The following is a 21,389-nucleotide window of genomic DNA, read 5'->3' as shown; positions in this document are numbered from 1 at the left end:
CGTGCGGTGGAGATGAACAATCGTAATTAGATGATGGAGAGGTGAGGTGAGGTGAAATTGGGTTTAACGTCGTGCTTGAGAATATTTCGCTCATATGACCACGTGCATGCGTGTGTATGTGTATGTGCGGCTGCTTGTACTAGCACAGACTTAAACTGGTTTTATAGTGCTAGCCCACTGAGATACCATGCCGCAGTGAAGCATGAATACCCCACTCAGACACATTATACTGACTCCAAGCCGACCAGTCCTTGTTGTACCCATTAATGCCGAGAGCCAGGCAGGGACCAACAAGTACCATATTTTATCGTCTTTTGGTATGACGCGGTCGGGGATCGTACCCGCGACCTTCCGCTCTCCAGGCGGACGCTCTAACCACTACACCACGGAGGCGGTCAGATGATGGAGAAGTTGTATATAGCAACGTGGGCGGGTGTGTGTTCTGTGAATCACCCGGTCCTCATCACTGCAAGCACACGTTCATTAATTATACTGACGGAACGTATAGATCAAAGTCCAAATCACTGGAACTTGGAAGTACATGTAGTTTGCATCACATAGATCCGTCATCCTCCATCATCTGGGGCGATGGGGTAGCCTGGTGGTTAAAGTGTTCGCTCGTCACGCCGAAAATCCGGATTCGATACCCCACATGGGTACAATGTGTGAAGCCCATTTCTGGTGTCCCCCGCTGTGATTTTGCTGAAATATTGCTAAAGGCGGCGTAAAACTATACTCACCCACTCCTTCATGATCTTGTATATTAGATGATGTGCAGAATAGGCTACGAAAACACTTTCCTCACAATTATTCGGACAAACGATGTTGCACGATCTAGGAAAAAAACCCAACCATTGTGGTACTACGTTGTATCTGTGGTGTATCGTTGTATCAACGTACTGACGTACTGTTCATTTGGCACTTTATGGATAGGCGTATGTGTATGTATTTTATATATACATACAATTAACAAACACTGGTATCAGATAAGGCTAACTAAGAAACAAGAAAAAGCCAATAAGTCTTTCTAATTAACGATTTTATTAAGGGCACACACACACGCGCGCGCACATACGCACACTGTCAGACTCGCTTAGACTTGCGCTTAGTCTCTGAATAGGATTTAAACATATTTATTTCCAAAGAAAGGAAGCGGATTGGTAAACAAGCATAAGTTTATATGAATACCGCTCCGGGATACAATGGAAGGAAGAGTAAACATGTCATAATGAATGTACAATGTGAATGATTATATAAATGTTGCAAAAACGAAAAATAACGCCAATCATTGTTAAACAGTATATGTCATATGAAGAAATTATTTTCGATCAAATCTGCATGTTAAATTTATAAACGAGTGCACTGAAATTAAAAGTTCTTTGTTTACTATCGAGGAACAGCTTCGGTTTCCAAACAAAATTGATTTTAGGTCAAATCCTTTAGTATAAAAATACATAATTTGACGTATATCGTCGTAAAGAGTACATGAGAAGAAATAATGAGCAGAGTCTTCATAGTTGTGGCCACAAGAGCAAGATGGTGTTGGAGATATAAATCTTTCATATTTGTGCGCATTAAGGTCTCGGAGACGAGAATGTATGATTTGACAAAATCTGCTACCGAAATTTAAGTCAAAATGACTGTAGATATTAGAATCATTTAAAAGTACATTTTTGAATCTAGATAGGCATGGTGATTCTCTATGTTCAGCCGATAATGAATTCCATAATTTAACAGTATCAGGAAGAAAGGACCTCGCATAATTTACAGACTTACAGTTTATAGTCTGAAGATTTGAATCACCGCGCAGATTATAACCAACGATATCTGATACTCTAGGCGGAACAAGGTTACTAAGATAACTGGGCGTAGTGTTTTTAACCATTTTGTAAAACATGGTCATTTTATGAAGGTACCGTCTACGACACAACGGGTGACAATTATATTTTATGATGGCTGGTACCACGAACAGCAAGATTGAGCTTTTCAAGTATATCTGCTTGCTGTTCAGTACAATTATCCCATATATGACTGCGATAATCAAAAACTGGTAATATGAACTGTTTGTACATGGTTTCTAATGTTTTTCGGTTTAAACGATATTTGAGACTGCTTAGACAATTCACCATTGGTGCCACTTTTTTAGCACAGTCGTTAATGCAGGGATAATGTACTACTACTACGTTATATAGTCTCCCTGGTTAATGTGTTCATTGTAAAGGAGCACCAGTGAGGAGGAAGATGAAGAACCCTCAAACTGAGGAAATCTAACTTGCTTTATTTAGGGATCTAGCACTCCAGAAAGGGCTGGGCGAAGCGGAAATTATTGCGGTTCTTCAGGGATTGTGAGACAGCTTACAGATGCTCTGTAATACAGCTTTCGGGTCCCTGCTCCACAGCTTTTTACTACTCTTAAGGAATGATTGACAACTATTAAAGTATACTCGATGTAAACATCCGGTTACTGTAAAAAGTGTTAAGCAATTTCATTGGTAGTACTTTCTGCAAATGCCCAATCAGAGGCTACCTTTCAAACCTTCGACGATGATGCATGGCATCAACATTTGTTTCAAAATGGCGCGATGTTATGTCGATTCAGACGGGTAAATGCCAAGACATGAATTATATATGTTTTATCGCAAAAATTTTGTTTGAAGGAAGATAAATAGACGAGTCTCACAAAATTGCAAAGGATACTTTAATTCATTCGTTTTATATCCACGTGATAGGACATGTTGTCGAATCGTGCACAGACTTGTGCGTTTTCGCAAGGAAAGCTTTTGGAGATCCAGACATGATAGAGCATATTTTGAACAGAATATGGCCGAGGAAACATGATATGCGTACTCTGGATTTACATATTACACATCAGCAAGAATTATTCTGAAAGAAAATGAGTGAAGGGAACCAAAGTCAGGTGAGAACATTTGATTCGTCCGGGACAGTTGATCAGCTGTTATCGTGTTCTACACAAATAGTCTTTAATGAATACATCTTATTTACGTGGTATCCGACCATCAGCTTTATATCGTCTTCTAGCATAGTATATCATTTTGGGGGTCAGTGGTGCATGCGAATAAACGTAATCCTACAGGCTAGTGGTAGTGCCTCTATAACTGTACTGATATGAAAGCCCTCTGTTAGCGACAACTCTCATCAGCTAGTAGAGTCCATTACACTCGGCAGGGATATGTACAGGAATGACCTATTGGGCATTTCCAGTGTAAAACATGTGCTTGAGGACTTTTAACAAAAATGTCAAGAAAGTTACAGAGATTTTCAGTTCCTTTTAAGTCTCTATATAAGTCTTATACTTCCTTCTGAATCAAGTATAAAAATTGTGTCAGGATTATTCATTAGATACCAGTGATAGAGATTAGTGGTAACACTATTGTTCTTGACTGACTTTTTGTAATTGGAATCCCTAAATAATGAAGGTTAAATACTATAGTTATGAAAGAGGCCATTGAATTTAACATGTTTAATGATGCAAGTTTCCTGTTGAATTTAAAACACTGATAACCATACTAACCTAATGATACCAATGCTTTAACATGTTTATCATGTTTATTTAATCTTTTGTTTGTCATGTGTTATTACTGTAATCATGAGGTAAACATCAGTCAGAGACGAAACGCTTATGTGATCATTCTTTTACCTTCTAAATCTGGTCAATATGATATTTGATCAGGCTGTACATGTGAATATGTTGTGTAAATTGAAACAAGGGGCTATTTGACAATGTCATGACCAAAACCAATATTGTAAACCGAAAGTCACCGTGTTCTTTAATCTGATTGGTTGAAAAACATGATCGAATGGTATTCGATTCCTGGAGTGAGTGATTGAGTGAGTGAGTGAGTTTAGTTTTGCGCCGCACTCAGCAATATTCCAGCTATATGGTGGCGGTCTGTAAATAATCGAGTCTGGACCAGGCAATCCAGTGATGATCAGCATGAGCATCGATCTGTGCAATTGGGAACCGATGTGTCAACCAAGCCAGCAAGCCTGACCACTGGATCCGATCTTCCACGGTTGGGTTACTGAAGGTTCTCTACGACAAGCATGGGTTACTGAAGGTTCATTCTAACCCAGACCTTCACAGGTATCGACTCGTCAGCAGTGGAAAGTCATATTGTGACGAAGTTGGAAAAGCGTCACAAATGAGCAGTTCCAGATGCTACCACAGGAACCAGCTGAAGCGGCCGGCTGATGACACTTCACTGATGTACCCATCCTCGATGTCAATGGTCTAATTCTTAAGTCATCATTTACTGTTGTTGTTTTATTGAGTAACATGAATCAGCATCAGCATGGTCAGCATGCAAGTACCAGTCAGTGACATGTAGTGAGACAAGTGGTCAAGTACCATATTTTAATTGAAATAATTGAAAATTGATCGTGACGCTCTCCTAAGTGACTAAGGCGGTTTTATAACATTTAGCATCAGCATGGAGGGTGACATGCCCTTCTATTGTTATCATCATGTTATTAGACTGAATAATTTGTAGTAGTATACTCAAGGTTTGGACTGCTTGAACACAACCAACCTTTCTGGAACATCTTGCTTCTTCATTAACAATATTTTTCACATGGTTGATAAGGCATTATCATGTTGAGAACCTAAAGGTCTGCCATTCACTGCCTGATAAAGGCACCATTATTTTAATTGAAAGGGTGGGTGTGTCTCTTTAGAAGCGGCCACAACGCATTATGGCAGTTGGTATTCACATCTGAAGGGGTGGCAGGGTAGCTTTGTGGTTAAAGAATTTGCTCATCCCGCCAAAGACCTGGGTTCGATTTCCCACATGGGTACAATGTGATTTATGCTCATCACTGGACTGGTCTAAAACTAAACTCATCACTGGACTGTCTGTCTGGTCCGACTCGATTATTTACAGACCACTGCAATACTGCTGGAATATTGCTGAGTGCTCCTGGCACTGATATCTTGATTTTGTGAGTGAGTGAGATTAGTTTTACGCCACACTCAGCAATATTCCAGCAGTATTGCAGTGGTCTGTAAATAATCGAGTCCGGACCAGACAGTCCAGTGATGAGCACATCAATCTACACAACTGGGATATGATGACATGTGTCAATCAAGTCAGCGAGCCTGACCACCCTATCCAGTTACTGAGTTAGTCACCTATTATGACAATCACCTCTTGTTTCCTTCATCAGTTCACCATCATGTGAATGAGTTTAGTTTTACGCCACTTTATTAAACAACAAACAAACACGTTCTGGAAACTGCGACATTTTTCTTCAGTATGACTGAGTCTGACTATAATGACAAATGTCTGGCAACATTCCCAGTCAAGTCAAACCCAAATCAATGACGTATTCCTTAATAAAACACAACCAAAGGAAGTATTCAGGTATGTCCAGTGTGTTTACATGTTTACCTCCCTACACCACGCCTCCACCCCCGAGTCTGAGTGGACCTGCCGTGGGTTGGCCTTAGGTATTGTGAGTCAGACCTACAGACATTACATCAACAAGGGGGAGTTTGAAATGTTGCCAGCTTTGTCCATACACGCGTTCTATAATTAGCCCACTGCTTTGTGTGTACCCCTGTCACCAGTCAGGGTGCTTACTCACAGAGGGTAGATATTCCTCCACACTCATGACAACACACAAGCACCGACAGGATTCCTGTACTGGAATATACTGATTCCCAGCCATGTCGGCGCCAAACATTTACTTAATTAAGTATACGGTAAGATTTTATAGTTTGTTGATTTACCATCTGTAGGTTTGAATTTTTTACACAGATTTTCAGTATTGGGGGTGTTTAAGAAGAGATTACAATCTACCTTGTTTACAGTGGCCATGTTGGCACTTAATTAAGTATACGGAGAGATTTTATCGATTTTTTTAATTACCATGGGTTTGATTTTTTTACACAGATTTTTTACTGTTATGACTATGAGTGTTTGAGAAGAGATTACAATCTACCTTGTTTATGGTGGTCTGATCTGTGATTTCATATTACAGGTGTTAGATTGGTTACAATTATGCCTGATCGTGATCATGGTAATCACAGGGATAAAATAATTTTTTTCCGAGGTGTGCCTTAGGGCACCAGGCAAATATTTTAAATGTGCCTTTCGGAAATCAAGTGTGTCCACCTGTTTTTAGAATAAATGACTGTAGCAATGATGATGATCATTTTAAATTTATTGTTAGTAAACAACAAATGTAACCTGTTTTCTGTTATCACTGATATGTCTTCTGTTTAAGATGGCTTTCTTAAGCTTCATTTGTTCTGCTTTCTCAACATCTTTAATAGCTAAGTGACAGGGTTTACTTGTTCAATATATCTAACAAACACAATGTCCTGTTCAATAACTGAACTATCAGTACTCATCACTCTAAATGGAAAAGCAACCAGATTTCTTTACATCATCCATCAGAATTCCAGTGATTTCCTGGGCGATAAAGTCAATAAATGTTTTTGCTTGTTTGTTATTTGCGTAAGTGTTTTGTTTTGGGGATTAAATGACCAAAGGTGAGTTATGTCTCTAAAAACTTAGGCATGCCATAAGGGCACCGAGGACATTTTTTATCCGTGCTATTTCAATATTTACCGTGCCATTGCATGCTAAAATAGGGGGTATTTCGAACCCTGTAATCTGTCGTCAGAAGCCTGGTGTTGTTGACATTTTAAAAACATGAATAAGTTTGTCCCTAGATGTGACATGTTCAAATACTGTACCCACAAATAATTAAGAACACAACAACTGCTGTTGCATAATGTTATAGGTGTTACCTATTAGGGCTGTTATGATTCTCTGGTTACAAATCATTTGTGTATTGGGTGAATTGAACCATATCCCTTCATGAATTCTGTTTGTTGTCTGTGATTGCTTGAATGAATATTCATTATTTTTTTTAAGAAAGAGTTTTTCACCTGAAATGGTATGTTTGGGTGTTATTTATCAAAATGAGATATGCAAATTGGAATATATCCAAGCCAGGCAAGATAATAGCCCACACTCTTATATATTTGATTTGACAGTAATGTTGTTACTGGTCATTAAAGTGAAACAATAACACTATCAACATGGTCAAAATATGTTAAATAAACATGATAAATATTTTGTTAGTATTTCTCTGACTATATCATATATTAATAATACACCGACTGGCTGACTTGTGATATTTGTTAACCAATTTTCATATTCGTTACCCAATATTTATGATATGTATCATCATAATCATAGTCATGGTCGCCTTAGTGGATTCATTGCAATCCTAGTTGCTGTTGAATGTTAGTCACGATATGGCAGAAATATTGCTGATGTGACTTAAAATATTAACTCACTCACTCACTCACTCTGTTAAGCGAATAACGATGTAATTTGGCCACATTTTCTGTGCTCATGGTTCAGTATTGTGTTATCATTTAACATGTTTAAGAATTACACTTGCCCTTAGCCATGAAGTGTTATAGTGTTTATTTCACCATTTGGACAGTATAACTGTGTATGCAAGGACATCTAGGGCCCATGTGTGTATTGAAATACACATCATAATACAGCTCTCTGTATTGCGATGTATTGGAATATGATTTATGCCAGCCCTAGTATCTATCACGTGTACTGTTTTGGATTGTGTTTAACCTTGGTTTGTACAGAGTGGTGGGGAAGCTGCATGGTTAACTCTGGTTAAAGTGTTTGCTTGTCACAAGAAAAGGCCTGGGTTTGATTCTGCACAAGGGTACAATGTGTGAAATCTATTTCTGGTGTCCTAGGCCATGATATTGCCTGAATATTGCTAAAAGCAGCAAAATACTCACTCACTCTCACACAGGAGATTGGGGCAGTGGGGGTAACCAAGGGGTTAAAGCTTTCGCTTGTCAAGGAAGATCCAGATTTGAGTCCCCAGATGGGTATTATACGTGAAGTCCGTTTCTGATGATCCCAGCTGTAATATTGCCCAAAGTGGCGTAAAACCATAGTCACTTATTTGTTTATAGATCAAATGCATGCATCACACCATGTCAACAGAGATTGACCTTGGTCTTTGTATCTGCAAGTACACAGGAGTTTCAGTAATACAGTTTGGGTGTGCCAGGGCATTAATAAGGGTTCCAGATTGACCTCTGTACCTGCAGAAAATAATCTACTAAGTATGAGTGTTGAACAAGCTTTAGGGATAACAGCTTCTTTTATTTTGTGAGTGCAACATTTTGGATAGAGATTCTGGTACCATTGTCATACTTGCTTGACAATGGTACAAGAATCTGTGTTGAAACGTTGCACTCATGAAATAAAAGAAGTTGTTATCCATAAAGTTTGTTCTATATTGCACGTCCCAGCTTCTAAAATGCCACTCAAACAAGTTAAAGTATGAATGGTTTTGTGATGCCTTGTGCTTGTTAGAGGAATTAATATCTATGTTTGAATCAGTACTTGATGAGTCATTTATCACATGAACATCAGTTGTATTTCGTATCAACATAACATCTTTCAACTGAATCTTTTCATGGACTGTTTCAGAATTCCCCACCACTGCTGATGATGGGGGACCTGATCCGCTACTTCGAGAGTCAGAGGCTCTCACTGGACAGATATGATCATGTGGGCTCAAGTTCCACAAATTCCAGCAATGACTTTATCTCCTGCATCAAGTTCAGTGGAATACCAATCTTACCTCCAGTTGTAAGTACAGAAAAATGTTCCAGTTTTCTTCGCCTGAAATTTTAGCCCTGTTATCACCATGATAAACATCTTTGTTTCCTGGTATATACTGCATTTCCCTTGTTCAGGTGTAGGGCTGCTGCTGCTGCTGCTGCTGTTGTGTTTGGTAAAATGTGTACTTTACTAGCATCATCCGACCCTAAATGTTTTCAGTCAGTCATAAATTTTATACCGATAATTCGATCACAAAAAAAAAAATCATAGATTGTTGATGACAATATACTATAAATACACAGGTTAGACTTGGTCTTGAGCAAACTATGATTGTCCCTTAGAGACTAAATGAACAGGCAAACATGAAGTGATCTGCTTTATGAAACAGGAAGTTTTGTAAGTGATCAAGTTGCTTTAATTCACAGGCCTTCGTGTCTTTGTGAAGGTTAAAGAATAAGAAAAATCATTTTTGAGATGACACCCGACTCGAAATGCTTCACAGTACAATACATTATGACAAGGCCGGACACTTACAAAGAATGTGCAGATTTGCAAGCGTTGACCAATCAGAGGGCTTGCTTCGACCACACACACACGCACACGCACACCATTTTGTCCGGACATATCGTCATCCATTTGTGTCAAGATCATTTAGTTGAGGGTCAAAATCGGGATTCAATCGACTTGCAGAAAGAACAATAAAGAATTGGTAGGTGTCATGAGTGGTGATTGATAGGCCAATCATTCATGATTATGTTTACATTAAGTTTTAATCGATTGCATGCGATGGTAGTGTAGCGATCGGCAAAGCAGGCAGATGGGGTACACCAAAGTGTCCGGCCTTGTCATAATGTATTGTACTGTGAGGCATTTCAAGTCGGGGGTCATCTCAAAATGTTTATAATTTTTCAAAATCTTTAATCCTTGCAAAGACACAAGGGCCTGTGCTTTCATTATCTGAATGCTCTGTAATTTAAGAGCAAGGTGGCCAGCACAAAGCTGACAATGTTAGCATTGCAGGGATTGGGAAAGGCAGGGGCCATTTTGCACATTAGAGTTAAAAAATGGCCCATTAAAATTTTGAAGTTTACTATTGATAAGAGGGTTTTAGCCCATTCTAAATTAAAATAATGGCTAATAATCCTGAAAATGGCCCATTGTCAAAGTTCTATATCCCAATCACTGGCATTGTTATATCAAATCAGAAGCATCATAATATATTGGTATATCAATCAATCATAAGATAAGTTATTCTGTTCAGAGATCAAAACAACCAATGTAGACCAGTACAAGTTCGTAATATGAGCTACAGTCTGTCAACCTTACATTTGGCACCCTCTAGGCAGGAGACCTGTTGTAATTGTTCGGATTATTATTATTATTATTTATTATTCCGCCGATTTTTGTACCAAACATAACTCCTAAAGCAATGCCCCTAATCGCTTACAAAAAATCACACAGATGCGCACTGAGGTGTAGAGATTCCCCTTAAAAAATCTCTTGACTCTAGGCCCAATAGCAAAGGGGAGATAATTCAAAATTAATTCCAAAATTTCCAAGTTTGACCGCAAACATCTCAAGAACTAATTGTTCCAACACTTCCAAATCTCTTGTACAGATGCACAATCGAATTTCCAACAGTTTTGCCTGGATGGGTCAAGTCGCTAAAACATACCGTTTGGCAGTTATTTTTGTTTGCAGTTTTTGGCCATGTTTTTCAGTAGTTTGCTCCCCAAATGTGCTGAGCTCCAACCATCAGCTCTAGACATTCCAAACTTTCCATAACTGATGTCCAGTAACCACTGTGCAAATTCTGCACAAAAGTGCCAGTATGATAGATGAAGTCTTGGTGATTCCAGAACACTAATTGTTTTGACCGTAGACCCAAGAACAACTGAGATACAGCCTTTTAAAGAGGGAACTATTTCTTCTCCAGAACTTCTTAAAAGGTACATGACCCCTGCGACCCGGCTGTATTTGGAAAATCAGCTCGCCTGTCAAAAACGTGTTCTGGCTCCGTTTTAGACGATGATTTCTTGCCCTCAACTACAATAGATAGAACTAAAGCCAAGGAGCCCTCATCATTGCTTGCAACTATATTTTGGCGACTTATTTGCTTGAGTTTGATTGTTTATGATGAAAATTAGGCATATGCTATTTTAGCACTTTTCCACCAATATCATGACAGGGACTTCACAGAATGTACCCACTAGGGGAATCAAACCCAGGTCTTGAGCATGACAAGAAAATGCTTTAACCACTAGGCTACCTCACTGTCACTCTAAATGTGAGCTAAGCAGATCCATATGTTACGCGTATATTTTCTACATTCTCCATGTTGTCACTGTCCATCTTTTCCAAGGTAATCTTCGTAATAATTCTGTGGCAGTTCGTTATTACTTTAGGATCGATATGAATAAACGTGCATGAGTGAGTGGCAGCCTAGTGGTTAAAGTGTTCTCTTTCGAGGTTGAAAATAATCATTGATATTGCAATGTCCAATGATATCTCCACATATCATCACAAATAGATTTACTCCAAGTCTTAATACAGATGACAGCAAAACGGAAAGAGGAGATGATGACCTTGAAACGCCAAGCCAAGTTCACCGAAAAGAGAATCAAATCTCGTCAACGCAGTCGTCTTATGGCCAGGGCACAGAATATTGTTAATGATACACAGGTACATAGATATTTGTTGACATCTGTTATCACATATAGTAACATTAGGACCTATTTAAGATGTCGCTAAAAGGCAAACTTTTGATAGTAGATTCAGTAAGTGAGTGAGTAAGTAAGTATGTTTTTTACGCCGCTTTTAGCAATATTCCAGCATTATCACGGCGGGAGACACCAGAACTGGGCTCCACACATTGTACCCATGTGGGGATAGTAGATTCAAGTGTATTTTACTCATATTGTTACTGTTGGAAGCATCTGTTTTTATAATTTAGTCAAAATTACAGTCTGTGATTCAGTAATGAAGTGTTTGTTGATAGGACAATTTTCACTTGGAATATGTCAAGTTTAACAGAACAAATGACACCATAGCATGGTGATTCTATGATTAAAGAAGATGACTGATTTTTCCAGCCAACAGATACGAGTGACCTGGACACGTTATCATCCAACTTTTCCCACTCCGCTGATGACCAGAGCATTACAAGGGAGCCTGGCTATCGGACACACATACCCCCAGGGACACTGACCTCGCATCCAAGCACCTTGTATAGCACCGGACAGGATCACACGCCCCTACAGACACTGACCAACGCTGCAATGACCTTCGCCACCATGGACCCCCAGCTTTACTCAGGGGATGATCCTGGTTTGATGACGTTAGACTCCTTGTCCTCAGACTTGGCTTCTTTGGAGGATTTTTCCCTGCCTACAGATTTCAGTGGAATCCCGTTGACTTCGGTAAAACAGCAGCAGATATCTCAGACATTAGCTCGGCTTTCGAAAGCTCTGAATATGAAAGAAAGTCATAGTTTGAACTCCACAAGTAGTAGTGAGTTAAGCGAGGTTGGACAAGCAGCCTTGAAACTGTCCCTCGGTTCTCCTCAACCTTCTGTGGCCAGGTTCTACAATCCCGCCCACTACAGCCAGAACTCGGAGACATCCAGTGTGTTCCATGATAGTCAGGAGACAATTGTTGAGGTGTCACAAGATGCTAATTCCACGTCTGGATTCGTGAGCAATGTCAACTCGGATGTCCAGACAGATTGTGGTGGACACTCTCCCAATGACTCCGCCAGCACAACCAGCACAGCCAACACCAGTCACAGTTCGGCCAATGTCTCAGTCAGTACGGTTGATAGTCAGAAAAGTAACAAAAGCAGTCCTAAGTCATTGAAGAACACTGTACACTTTGCCAATTTTGTTACTGAAATAACAAGACAGTCTGTGGAAGATAATATAACTCTGAGGAAACTTGAAGAGACACCGACTAACAGCCCGAGAGGTCGGAGTCCCGTGTCACAGAGGACAGATGAACCACCAGCAAGATCTGAGGACAGAGAATCGGACTCTCACCCAGTGTCAGGAGTAAGGCAGAATGGAAGTATGCTGAGTCGAGTCCAGTTCAGTCCCGATGGGGAATCTACTCCTTCCCCACTAGGAGATCAAAGTGTTCCTTTCCAAGGATATTCACAGGATGGGGAAGTATCCTCTTCTGACAAGGAGAATGAACAGAGGCCTGTGTCAAGAAGAGGCACACAGCCGAGCGCTTCAGTTACTTCAACAGAGTCCTACACATCCATTAGGTCCAGTGACAGGGTCGAGTCAAGTCAGGGATCATTCAGGTCCAGTGACAGGGTCGAGTCAAGTCAGGGATCATTCAGGTCCAGTGACCGAGTAGATTCAAGTCAAGCATCAGTTAGTTCCCACAGCATTCAGCCTAGCGTCACCGACTCCTACTTCTCGTGTCAGTCAGATAATAACCTCAGTGAGAGCCAAGCATCCAGTGTCCAGAAGAGTGTTTCTGAGTCACAAGTTTCCGTCAAGTCCAACTTTATCACTGGGACATCGGAATCAGAGAGCAGCACGCTCAGGTATGACAACATGGCTGCTTCTAAGGATGGAAGCTGTTTTTCTGGTCCTCTACCTATTAATTCAGCGAGTTCAGACATAGGACAGTTCATTAGAAACATTATTGGGAGTGATGCTCCTCAAGTTGATGTTAGTCATGCAGAACAGGTATCTTTTAACCAGAAATCAGAACCAAGTGAAACAGAGAAGAAAGTATCCAAGAAAGGACATGTTCGGAGGGGTTCCTATACTCTAAGCGAGCCTTCTCCAGTACTGCTTCGCTCACATGGTCTCACTGTAGAAGCTAGAAGGACTCCTCCACCGCAGGTAATGAATGTACCTCCAGATGCCGAGGAGACTGATAGCAAAGTCTTACAGAGAAAGCTGGACTATGAAGAAGTGGAAGAAGAGATAAAGCCTATCAATATTCCAATGCCACCAGGTCCTGAAGCTGATGCTAAGGTTGACCACATTAACAGATACCTGTCTCATGTTCAAAGACAAAATTTCACACAAGGATTTTTCCCAGCAACTTCTGCAGGTGAACCTCAAGTAGGTCGTGATGGGATGGCGAATGACAACGTACTGGACAGTGTGAGTATTGTCCAGTCCCTCATAGAGAGCATGGAGTCCATGCCTGATGCTGATCCTGAGAGCATCCTGAAGCTCCACTCAAGCAGGATGGAGATGTTCCGGCAACAGATGATGTCTCAGCAGCGGCAGGAACTGGAGGAGCTGTTCGTACAGCAGCGGCGTGAGCAGCTCCTGCTCCAGGAGGAGGTGGAGGCACACCAACAGCGGCTGAAGGAACAGCAGAACTTCCTGGCTGAGAATGCTCCGGAGAACATGAAGAAGGGGAAGATGTTAAGCCAGAGCATTGGGGACTTGGATCAGACTGAGATCAAGGTGCAGAATGTTTCCCATCATGGATCACATCATGGATCACATCATGGATCACATCCATCACTGAGCCATAATGACAGCAGGAGCTCACTCAACTCGACTAAACAAGCTCTGTTTACCAAGAGAGAAGCTGCAAGTCCCAAAGTGTACAGACCTGTTCTACGTTCGCCGATGAAGTTGGCACCATTTCCACGTAGATCAGGGCCGGTGGTTGTACCGGATGAGGTGGGTATCTCATTTTAGCATCTTCCTTTTTCTCTTGAATAATAATCAAATTTGTCAACTGACATAGGTGCATTTCCCAATTGCACACTTAGCAAAGCCAGTAGTACACACAATGGGGATACGGGACCAAGTATACTACAAAGCCTGTATATGTAAATGTGGAATTTTAGAACCTATTTTATTAATTTTATTAGTTAGATATTATAGTTCACTTCCTAATTTCACTGTGTTTGCCTGAGGCCATATTTTTCACAATTCTTGTTTCACTGAATTTTGGATGAATATAAGTTAATTTTATGTGTGGGTCAGTATTTACTTACATTGCTTGGTCAGTCAAATCTGAACCAAAACAATGAAAAATATGTAGCCGAAGACCTTGTCATGTATATGACAATTTTGTATTTAGGCCTTTGCTCCACACATGAAGCCCAAGTTCGACCGAATCAGTGCTGTTGCCAAAGGTTTTCTGACTCGTCGACTCGTGAAGTCTGAGAAGGTGCAGGAGCTTCTAGTCACTATCAAGGTGAGATATGCAGGAGCTTCTAGTCACTATCAAGGTGAGATATGTAGGAGCTTCTAGTCACTATCAAGGAGAGATATGTAGGTACTTCTAATCACTATCAAGGTGAGATATGTAGGAACTTCTAGTCACTATCAAGGAGAGATATGTAGGAGCTTCTAGTCACTATCAAGGTGAGATATGTAGGAGCTTCTAGTCACTATCAAGGTGAGGTATGCAGGAGCTTCTAGTCACTATCAAGGTGAGATATGCAGGAGCTTCTAGTCACTATCAAGGTGAGATATGTAGGAGCTTCTAGTCACTATCAAGGTGAGATATGGAGGAGCTTCTAGTCACTATCAAGGTGAGGTATGCAGGAACTTCTAGTCACTATCAAGGTGAGGTATGTAGGAGCTGCTAGTCACTATCAAGGTGTGATATGTAGGAACTTCTAGTCACTATCAAGGTGAGGTATGCAGGAACTTCTAGTCACTATCAAGGTGAGGTATGCAGGAACTTCTAGCCACTATCAAGGTGAGGTATGTAGGAGCTGCTAGTCACTATCAAGGTGAGATATGCAGGAACTTCTGGTCACCATCAAGGTGAGGTATGCAGGAACTTCTAGTCACTATCAAGGTGAGGTATGCAGGAACTTCTAGTCACTATCAAGGTGAGGTATGCAGGAACTTCTAGTCACTATCAAGGTGAGGTATGCAGGAACTTCTAATCACTATCAAGGTGAGATATGTAGGAGCTGCTAGTCACTATCAAGGTGAGATATGCAGGAACTTCTAGTCACCATCAAGGTGAGGTATGCAGGAACTTCTAGTCACTATCAAGGTGAGATATGTAGGAGCTTCTAGTCACTATCAAGGAGAGATATGCAGGAGCTTCTAGTCACTATCAAGGTGAGATATGCAGGAGCTTCTAGTCACTATCAGGGGCGGTGGGGTAGCCTAATGGTTCAAGCTGCTATTCGTCACCACTGGAAGGCCGGTTCGAATCCCCACATGGGCACAATGTGTGAAGCCCATTTCTGGTGTCCCCCGCCGTGATGTTGCTGGAATATTGCTAAAAGAGGCGTAAAACCAAACTCAGTCAGTCTAGTCACTATCAAGGAGAGATATGTAGGAACTTCTAATCACTATCAAGGTGAGTTCTGTAGGAACTTCTAATCACTATCAAGGTGAGATATGGAGCTGCTAGTCACTATCAAGGTGAGATATGTAGGAGCTTCTAGTCACTATCAAGGTGAGATATGCAGGAACTTCTAGTCACTATCAAGGAGAGATATGTAGGAGCTTCTAGTCACTATCAAGGTGAGATATGTAGGAACTTCTAGTCACTATCAAGGTGAGATATGTAGGAACTTCTAGTCACTATCAAGGAGAGATATGTAGGAACTTCTAATCACTATCAAGTTGAGATATGCAGGAACTTCTAGTCACTATCAAGGAGAGATATGTAGGAACTTCTAATCACTATCAAGGAGAGATATGCAGGAACTTCTAATCACTATCAAGGAGAGATATGCAGGAGCTTCTAGTCACTATCAAGGTGAGATATGCAGGAACTTCTAATCACTATCAAGTTGAGATATGCAGGAACTTCTAATCACTATCAAGGTGAGATATGCAGGAGCTTCTAGTCACTATCAAGGAGAGATATGCAGGAGCTTCTAATCACTATCAATGTGAGATATGTAGGAGCTTCTAGTCACTATCAAGGAGAGATATGCAGGAGCTTCTAGTCACTATCAAGGTGAGATATGTAGGAGCTTCTAATCACTATCAAGGAGAGATATGTAGGAACCTGTAATCACTATCAAGTAGAGATATGTAGGAACTTCTAATCACTATCAAGGAGAGATATGCAGGAGCTTCTAGTCACTATCAAGGAGAGATATTTAGGAACTCCTAATCACTATCAAGGAGAGATATGTAGGAGCTTCTAATCACTATCAAGGTGAGATATGTAGGAACTTCTAATCACTATCAAGGAGAGAGATGCAGGAGCTTCTAATCACTATCAAGGAGAGATATGTAGGAACTTCTAATCACTATCAAGTTGAGATATGCAGGAACTTCTAATCACTATCAAGGTGAGATATGTAGGAGCTTCTAGTCACTATGAAGGAGAGATATGCAGGAGCTTCTAATCACTATCAAGGTGAGATATGTAGGAGCTTCTAGTCACTATCAAGGAGAGATATGTAGGAGCTTCTAGTCACTATCAAGGTGAGATATGTAGGAGCTTCTAGTCACTATCAAGTTGAGATATGCAGGAACTTCTAATCACTATCAAGGAGAGATATGCAGGAGCTTGTAATCACTATCAAGGTGAGATATGTAGGAGCTTCTAGTCACTATCAAGGTGAGATATGTAGGAACTTCTAGTCACTATCAAGGTGAGATATGTAGGAGCTTCTAATCACTATCAAGGAGAGATATGCAGGAGCTTCTAATCACTATCAAGGTGAGATATGTAGGAGCTTCTAGTCACTATCAAGGTGAGATATGTAGGAGCTTCTAGTCACTATCAAGGTGAGATATGTAGGAACTTCTAGTCACTATCAAGGAGAGATATGTAGGAGCTTCTAGTCACTATCAAGGTGAGATATGTAGGAACTTCTAATCACTATCAAGGTGAGATATGTAGGAACTTCTAATAACTATCAAGGATGAAATCAGGTGAAGGATCATCTAGTAACTATCAAGGTGAGATGAGGTGCAGGGACTATCAAGGTATGGTCAGGTTGATTAAACTTGCTGAAATAGCTCTTGCAGCTTGTTAAATATCTTAAAAATGCAACAACACAGTGCATGACTATTTTAATGTTATGTGGTTATATAAATCCATGGTTAACTGTTTGTCCTGTCTTAGTTTTAGTTCACATCGCTTATTGTGGTTAGCATATAGATAATGTTACCAGAGAATGGCTCCCCAGCACTCTGTTGCTTGTTTTAAGGTTTAGGTCCATCTTTCAGGATACAAGAGACTTTGCCTTTTCATTTTCGTCTGAGACACCAATCAAAAGAGGAAACTTCACCAACCAGGACAGAGACTTGCTGGAGAGGATCATCGCACAGGTAGAACACTGAATATTGAGTGAGAAGATGGTATGAAATCGTTTCACGGATCATGCCAGACATCTTTCATCATTGGTTCCAAATCTGTTAACATTCCGTTAAAAGCAGAAACCCAAGATAATTCAGTTGTCAATAAAAAGTACAATAAATATTCAGTGATGAAGATTCGGTTAGAATTTGTCTCCAGCAACCCTTGCGTGTCATCATAAATGACGAACAGGGTCGGGTGGTCTGGCTTACTGACTTGGTTGATGTCATCATATCTCATCTGTGTAGATTGATGCTGGTGATGTCAATCACTGAATTGTCTGGTCCAGACTCGATTATGTACAGACCACCGTCATATAGCTGGAAAATTGCTGAGTACAGTGTTAAACATAAAACAAAGTCCTGGACTGTCTTAAAAAAAGTGAAATTCTTAGGCAGAATAATGTTTTTGGGGGTTTTAAGCACCACACTTGTCTGAAGTCATTCAGGTCTTTGATATTATGGCCTTGTCAAAACCCACAATATCAAAGACCTGAATCACTTTCAGGTTTTCTCTCACACAAAGAGACACATCTGGTCTAACTGGAAAACTGTTTAAAACAACGTTAAATTCCCTTACCAATAAAAGAGCCTTTGAATTATTATTTGATTATTATCTTCAAGAAGTTCTATAAGAGAGCAACATGTGTGTTTTGTGTAACTTAATCAACATCAAGGTTTGTATGACATTACCTTCGATGTTTCAGCTGCAGGCAGCTCTGCTGGATATTCATGAAATATTTTTCGAGATCCCGGTAACCGAGAGAATGTCTTTGATTGCTCATACCAGAGAAGTACAAGACGGAAAGAGAATCAAGGTTAGGACACTGATATTTTGTTGTTCTGGGATTTAGTTCATAGCGAAGTGATTAAATTAAAGCATGTTACAGCAGTCAGTGGTGGAGTAGCCTAATGGTTAAAGCATTCACTCATCTTGCTGAAGACCTGGGTTTGATTCCCAACATGGGTACAATGTGTGAAGCCTATTTCTAGTGTCCCCTGCCGTGATATTGCTGGAATATTGCTAAAAGCGGCGTAAAACCATTTATGGTTTTGGGGTGGGTGGGGTGTGGTGATGATTTTTATGGAGAAGCATGTACTACGTGAATGACACCCCCTAAAATTTATGTAAAAAGTAAGCACAATTTTAAAATATGTTTTGGTACAAAACTGATTCTCCTCCCCCCCCCTTAAGATCATCACCCCCCTAGCCATAAATTATGAATGGTCCCTAAGTGCATTATAATGGTACATTATTAATATCTCCCTCAGGCAAGTGGGGGAAGTGTCCGGGCCTCCCAGCGAAGGATCAGTGCTGCTACACTCAAGGCCATGGAGAGGAAGAAGAAGGCCCAGTATCCTTTATACACAAATACTGGAGGAATTCCTGGGTCATATTGATGTTGTGGTATCTGCCTTGGGCTGAGTGAGTGAGTGAATTTAGTTTTACGCCACACTCAGCAATATTCCAGCTATATGGCGGCAGTCTGTAAATAATCAAGTTTGGACCAGACAATCCAGTGATCAACAGCATGAGCATCGATCTGCGCAATTGGGATACGATGACATATGTCAACCAAGTCAGTGAGCCTGACCACCGATCCCGTTAGTCGCCTCTTACAACAAGCATGGGTTACTGAAGATCAATTCTAACCTGGATCTTCACCGGTTCGGCCTTGGGACCTATCTCATTCATTTATGAACAAGTTGGGAGTGGGTGTTTCTGTGAGTGACATTGTTAATGTCATCAAAGCTTCAAGGAGCCATGATACCCACTGTGTCAACCAGTTGGAAGTGGTAGGGCTGATTGACAAAACTGATCATTAGCATTACCGTCGATGGGATGACGGATTTATTTACACTATCCACAATAGTTCGTTTCTGATCTTCGTTGTGAAGTAATCCATTCATTTGTTGGCATTATCAGGTTTAAAATGTCTAACATAATATATTAATTTAAAAATTCCTGTAACTGTCAGACTAAAACTGTTAAGGATCATTGTGTTTGGTATATTCCCTTGAATGTGCCCAGAGAAGCAGAGGCATCTGTGTTTGGTTCTGTTCCTACCCCGCCCGCGAACAGCGCCACCTACAACCAGCAGTCCACGAGCTCACGCAACAGATCTGAGGTGAGGGGAGCAGTGATAACATTGTATTCTTCTTTTCAGTCCAGAGTCCAGTTGCTCTGTAAAAATAAATGCTCATTTTGCAGGAGCGTAGATGGTGTTAATTCATATTAAGAAATACTTTAAATGCTCTAAATATTTCTGTAAATGATGGAGTATATTTTCCATACAGATTCTTCGTTTCTATCAGTTTCCTATGTGTAAGTCTCATATTCTTTCTTAAAACTCTTTCTACATACAGTCTCTTGTACCTGTTACTTGTAATAAGGGGCAGTGGGGTCACAGTGAAGACCCCCGTTTGATTCCCCACATGGGTACAATGTGTGAAGCCCATTTCTGATGTCCCCAGCCGTGATATTGCTGGAATATTTCTATAAGCCGCGTAAAACTATACTCACTCACTCGTAATGAGGAAACAAAATGGGTACTAGTGACCACCTTGCTAAAAGTGTCACATTTTGCTCAGGCTATCAACCACTGGATCTGATTTCCATTTTGCTCATTCACTCATCCATGTTTGATCACCCAATGATTGTCGCACTGCAAGCTGTCTGTGGATGGTAAGCGACTTCCTTGTTTCCACACAGTGGTCCTCTAAGACGTCACTTCCACTTTCTCTTCTCCAGGGCTCTTAGGCCACTTCAGGGACAAATCTCGCCCATCAGACCAGAAGGAAACTCACCAAGGTAAGCAGAGTTATTCCCCCTTTGTCTTATTTTGGTAAGCAGAGTTATTCCCCTTTGTCTATGTGTACTTGTTTCCCTTTTCTCAATGTCAGGATCATATTAGATCTGACATTTGGAAAATGTCTCTAATGACAGCACATTCAGAACAGAAAGATATAATTGGGAATGTTTAACCATTTGTAGATGCTTTTGGATTAGTGCCAAAGAGATGAGTGCCAAATGTATTCACCTATTGCCCCTCTATTTGGAGTGCGGGGCACTTGTGACCTGAGGCGAGGTGTTCAGAACCGCTTGATATTTCGCCATATGACGACGCATGCTTATTGCCTACTAGCCGCGTGGTGGCTTGTTTTATATTAACCATTCGTGACCAACTCGTGTTATTCTACGGTGACAAGTCGAATAGCTTCTTGTCTTCTTTGGAGGTTACGGGATCGGCGACCTTCCGCCTCGGGCGGAGTACACCAAGGAACGAAAGGGGCGAAAGTGGTGACGAATGACATTAAACATGGTCGCCATCTTGGTTTGCTTGGCGAGGCAGCTGTGAGGATGGTTCGTCTGCGGCCTGCAGGGCTCGAACGGGCACTGGCATTCAGGATCGAAGCCGCTAGCTAGCAAAGAGAGGCACTCAAGCGGTTCTGAACACGCCTCTGTTCATCTAAA

General features: G+C 40.8%; 1 protein-coding gene across 2 annotated transcripts; it reads left to right on the top strand.

Moving 5' to 3' along the window:
• The first annotated feature begins 2,568 nt into the window (after positions 1-2,568).
• Positions 2,569-20,726, top strand: LOC124284133. 2 transcript variants are annotated; one of them, XM_046720193.1, is made up of 10 exons: positions 2,569-2,917; positions 8,508-8,669; positions 11,196-11,324; positions 11,735-14,299; positions 14,706-14,822; positions 17,786-17,887; positions 18,622-18,732; positions 19,187-19,269; positions 19,947-20,043; positions 20,667-20,726. In XM_046720193.1, exons 1-10 carry the CDS (start codon positions 2,894-2,896, stop codon positions 20,673-20,675), a joined length of 3,399 nt encoding a protein of 1,132 aa, XP_046576149.1. In that variant the 5' UTR covers positions 2,569-2,893; the 3' UTR covers positions 20,676-20,726. The 2 variants fall into 2 exon arrangements, with proteins under 2 accessions (XP_046576149.1, XP_046576148.1); XM_046720192.1 differs by having other exon boundaries at positions 20,628-20,726.
• The last annotated feature ends 663 nt before the right edge of the window (positions 20,727-21,389 follow it).

This window comes from Haliotis rubra, unplaced genomic scaffold, assembly GCF_003918875.1.
Source record: "Haliotis rubra isolate DU_JTF1 unplaced genomic scaffold, ASM391887v1 Scf33, whole genome shotgun sequence".
NCBI classification, from domain to species: Eukaryota; Metazoa; Mollusca; class Gastropoda; order Lepetellida; family Haliotidae; genus Haliotis; species Haliotis rubra.
The sequence above is the reverse complement of the archived record's forward strand: the minus strand, read 5'-3'. Positions and strand labels throughout refer to the sequence as shown.

Bases quoted from the DNA above. Each gene is read 5' to 3' on its own strand.
- LOC124284133 (XM_046720192.1), top strand. From the start codon at position 2,894: ATGAGTGAAGGGAACCAAAGTCAG. The intron at 8,670-11,195 runs GTAAGTACAGAA...GTCTTAATACAG, and splicing joins TACCAATCTTACCTCCAGTT to ATGACAGCAAAACGGAAAGA. The intron at 14,823-17,785 runs GTGAGATATGCA...TCCATCTTTCAG, and splicing joins AGCTTCTAGTCACTATCAAG to GATACAAGAGACTTTGCCTT.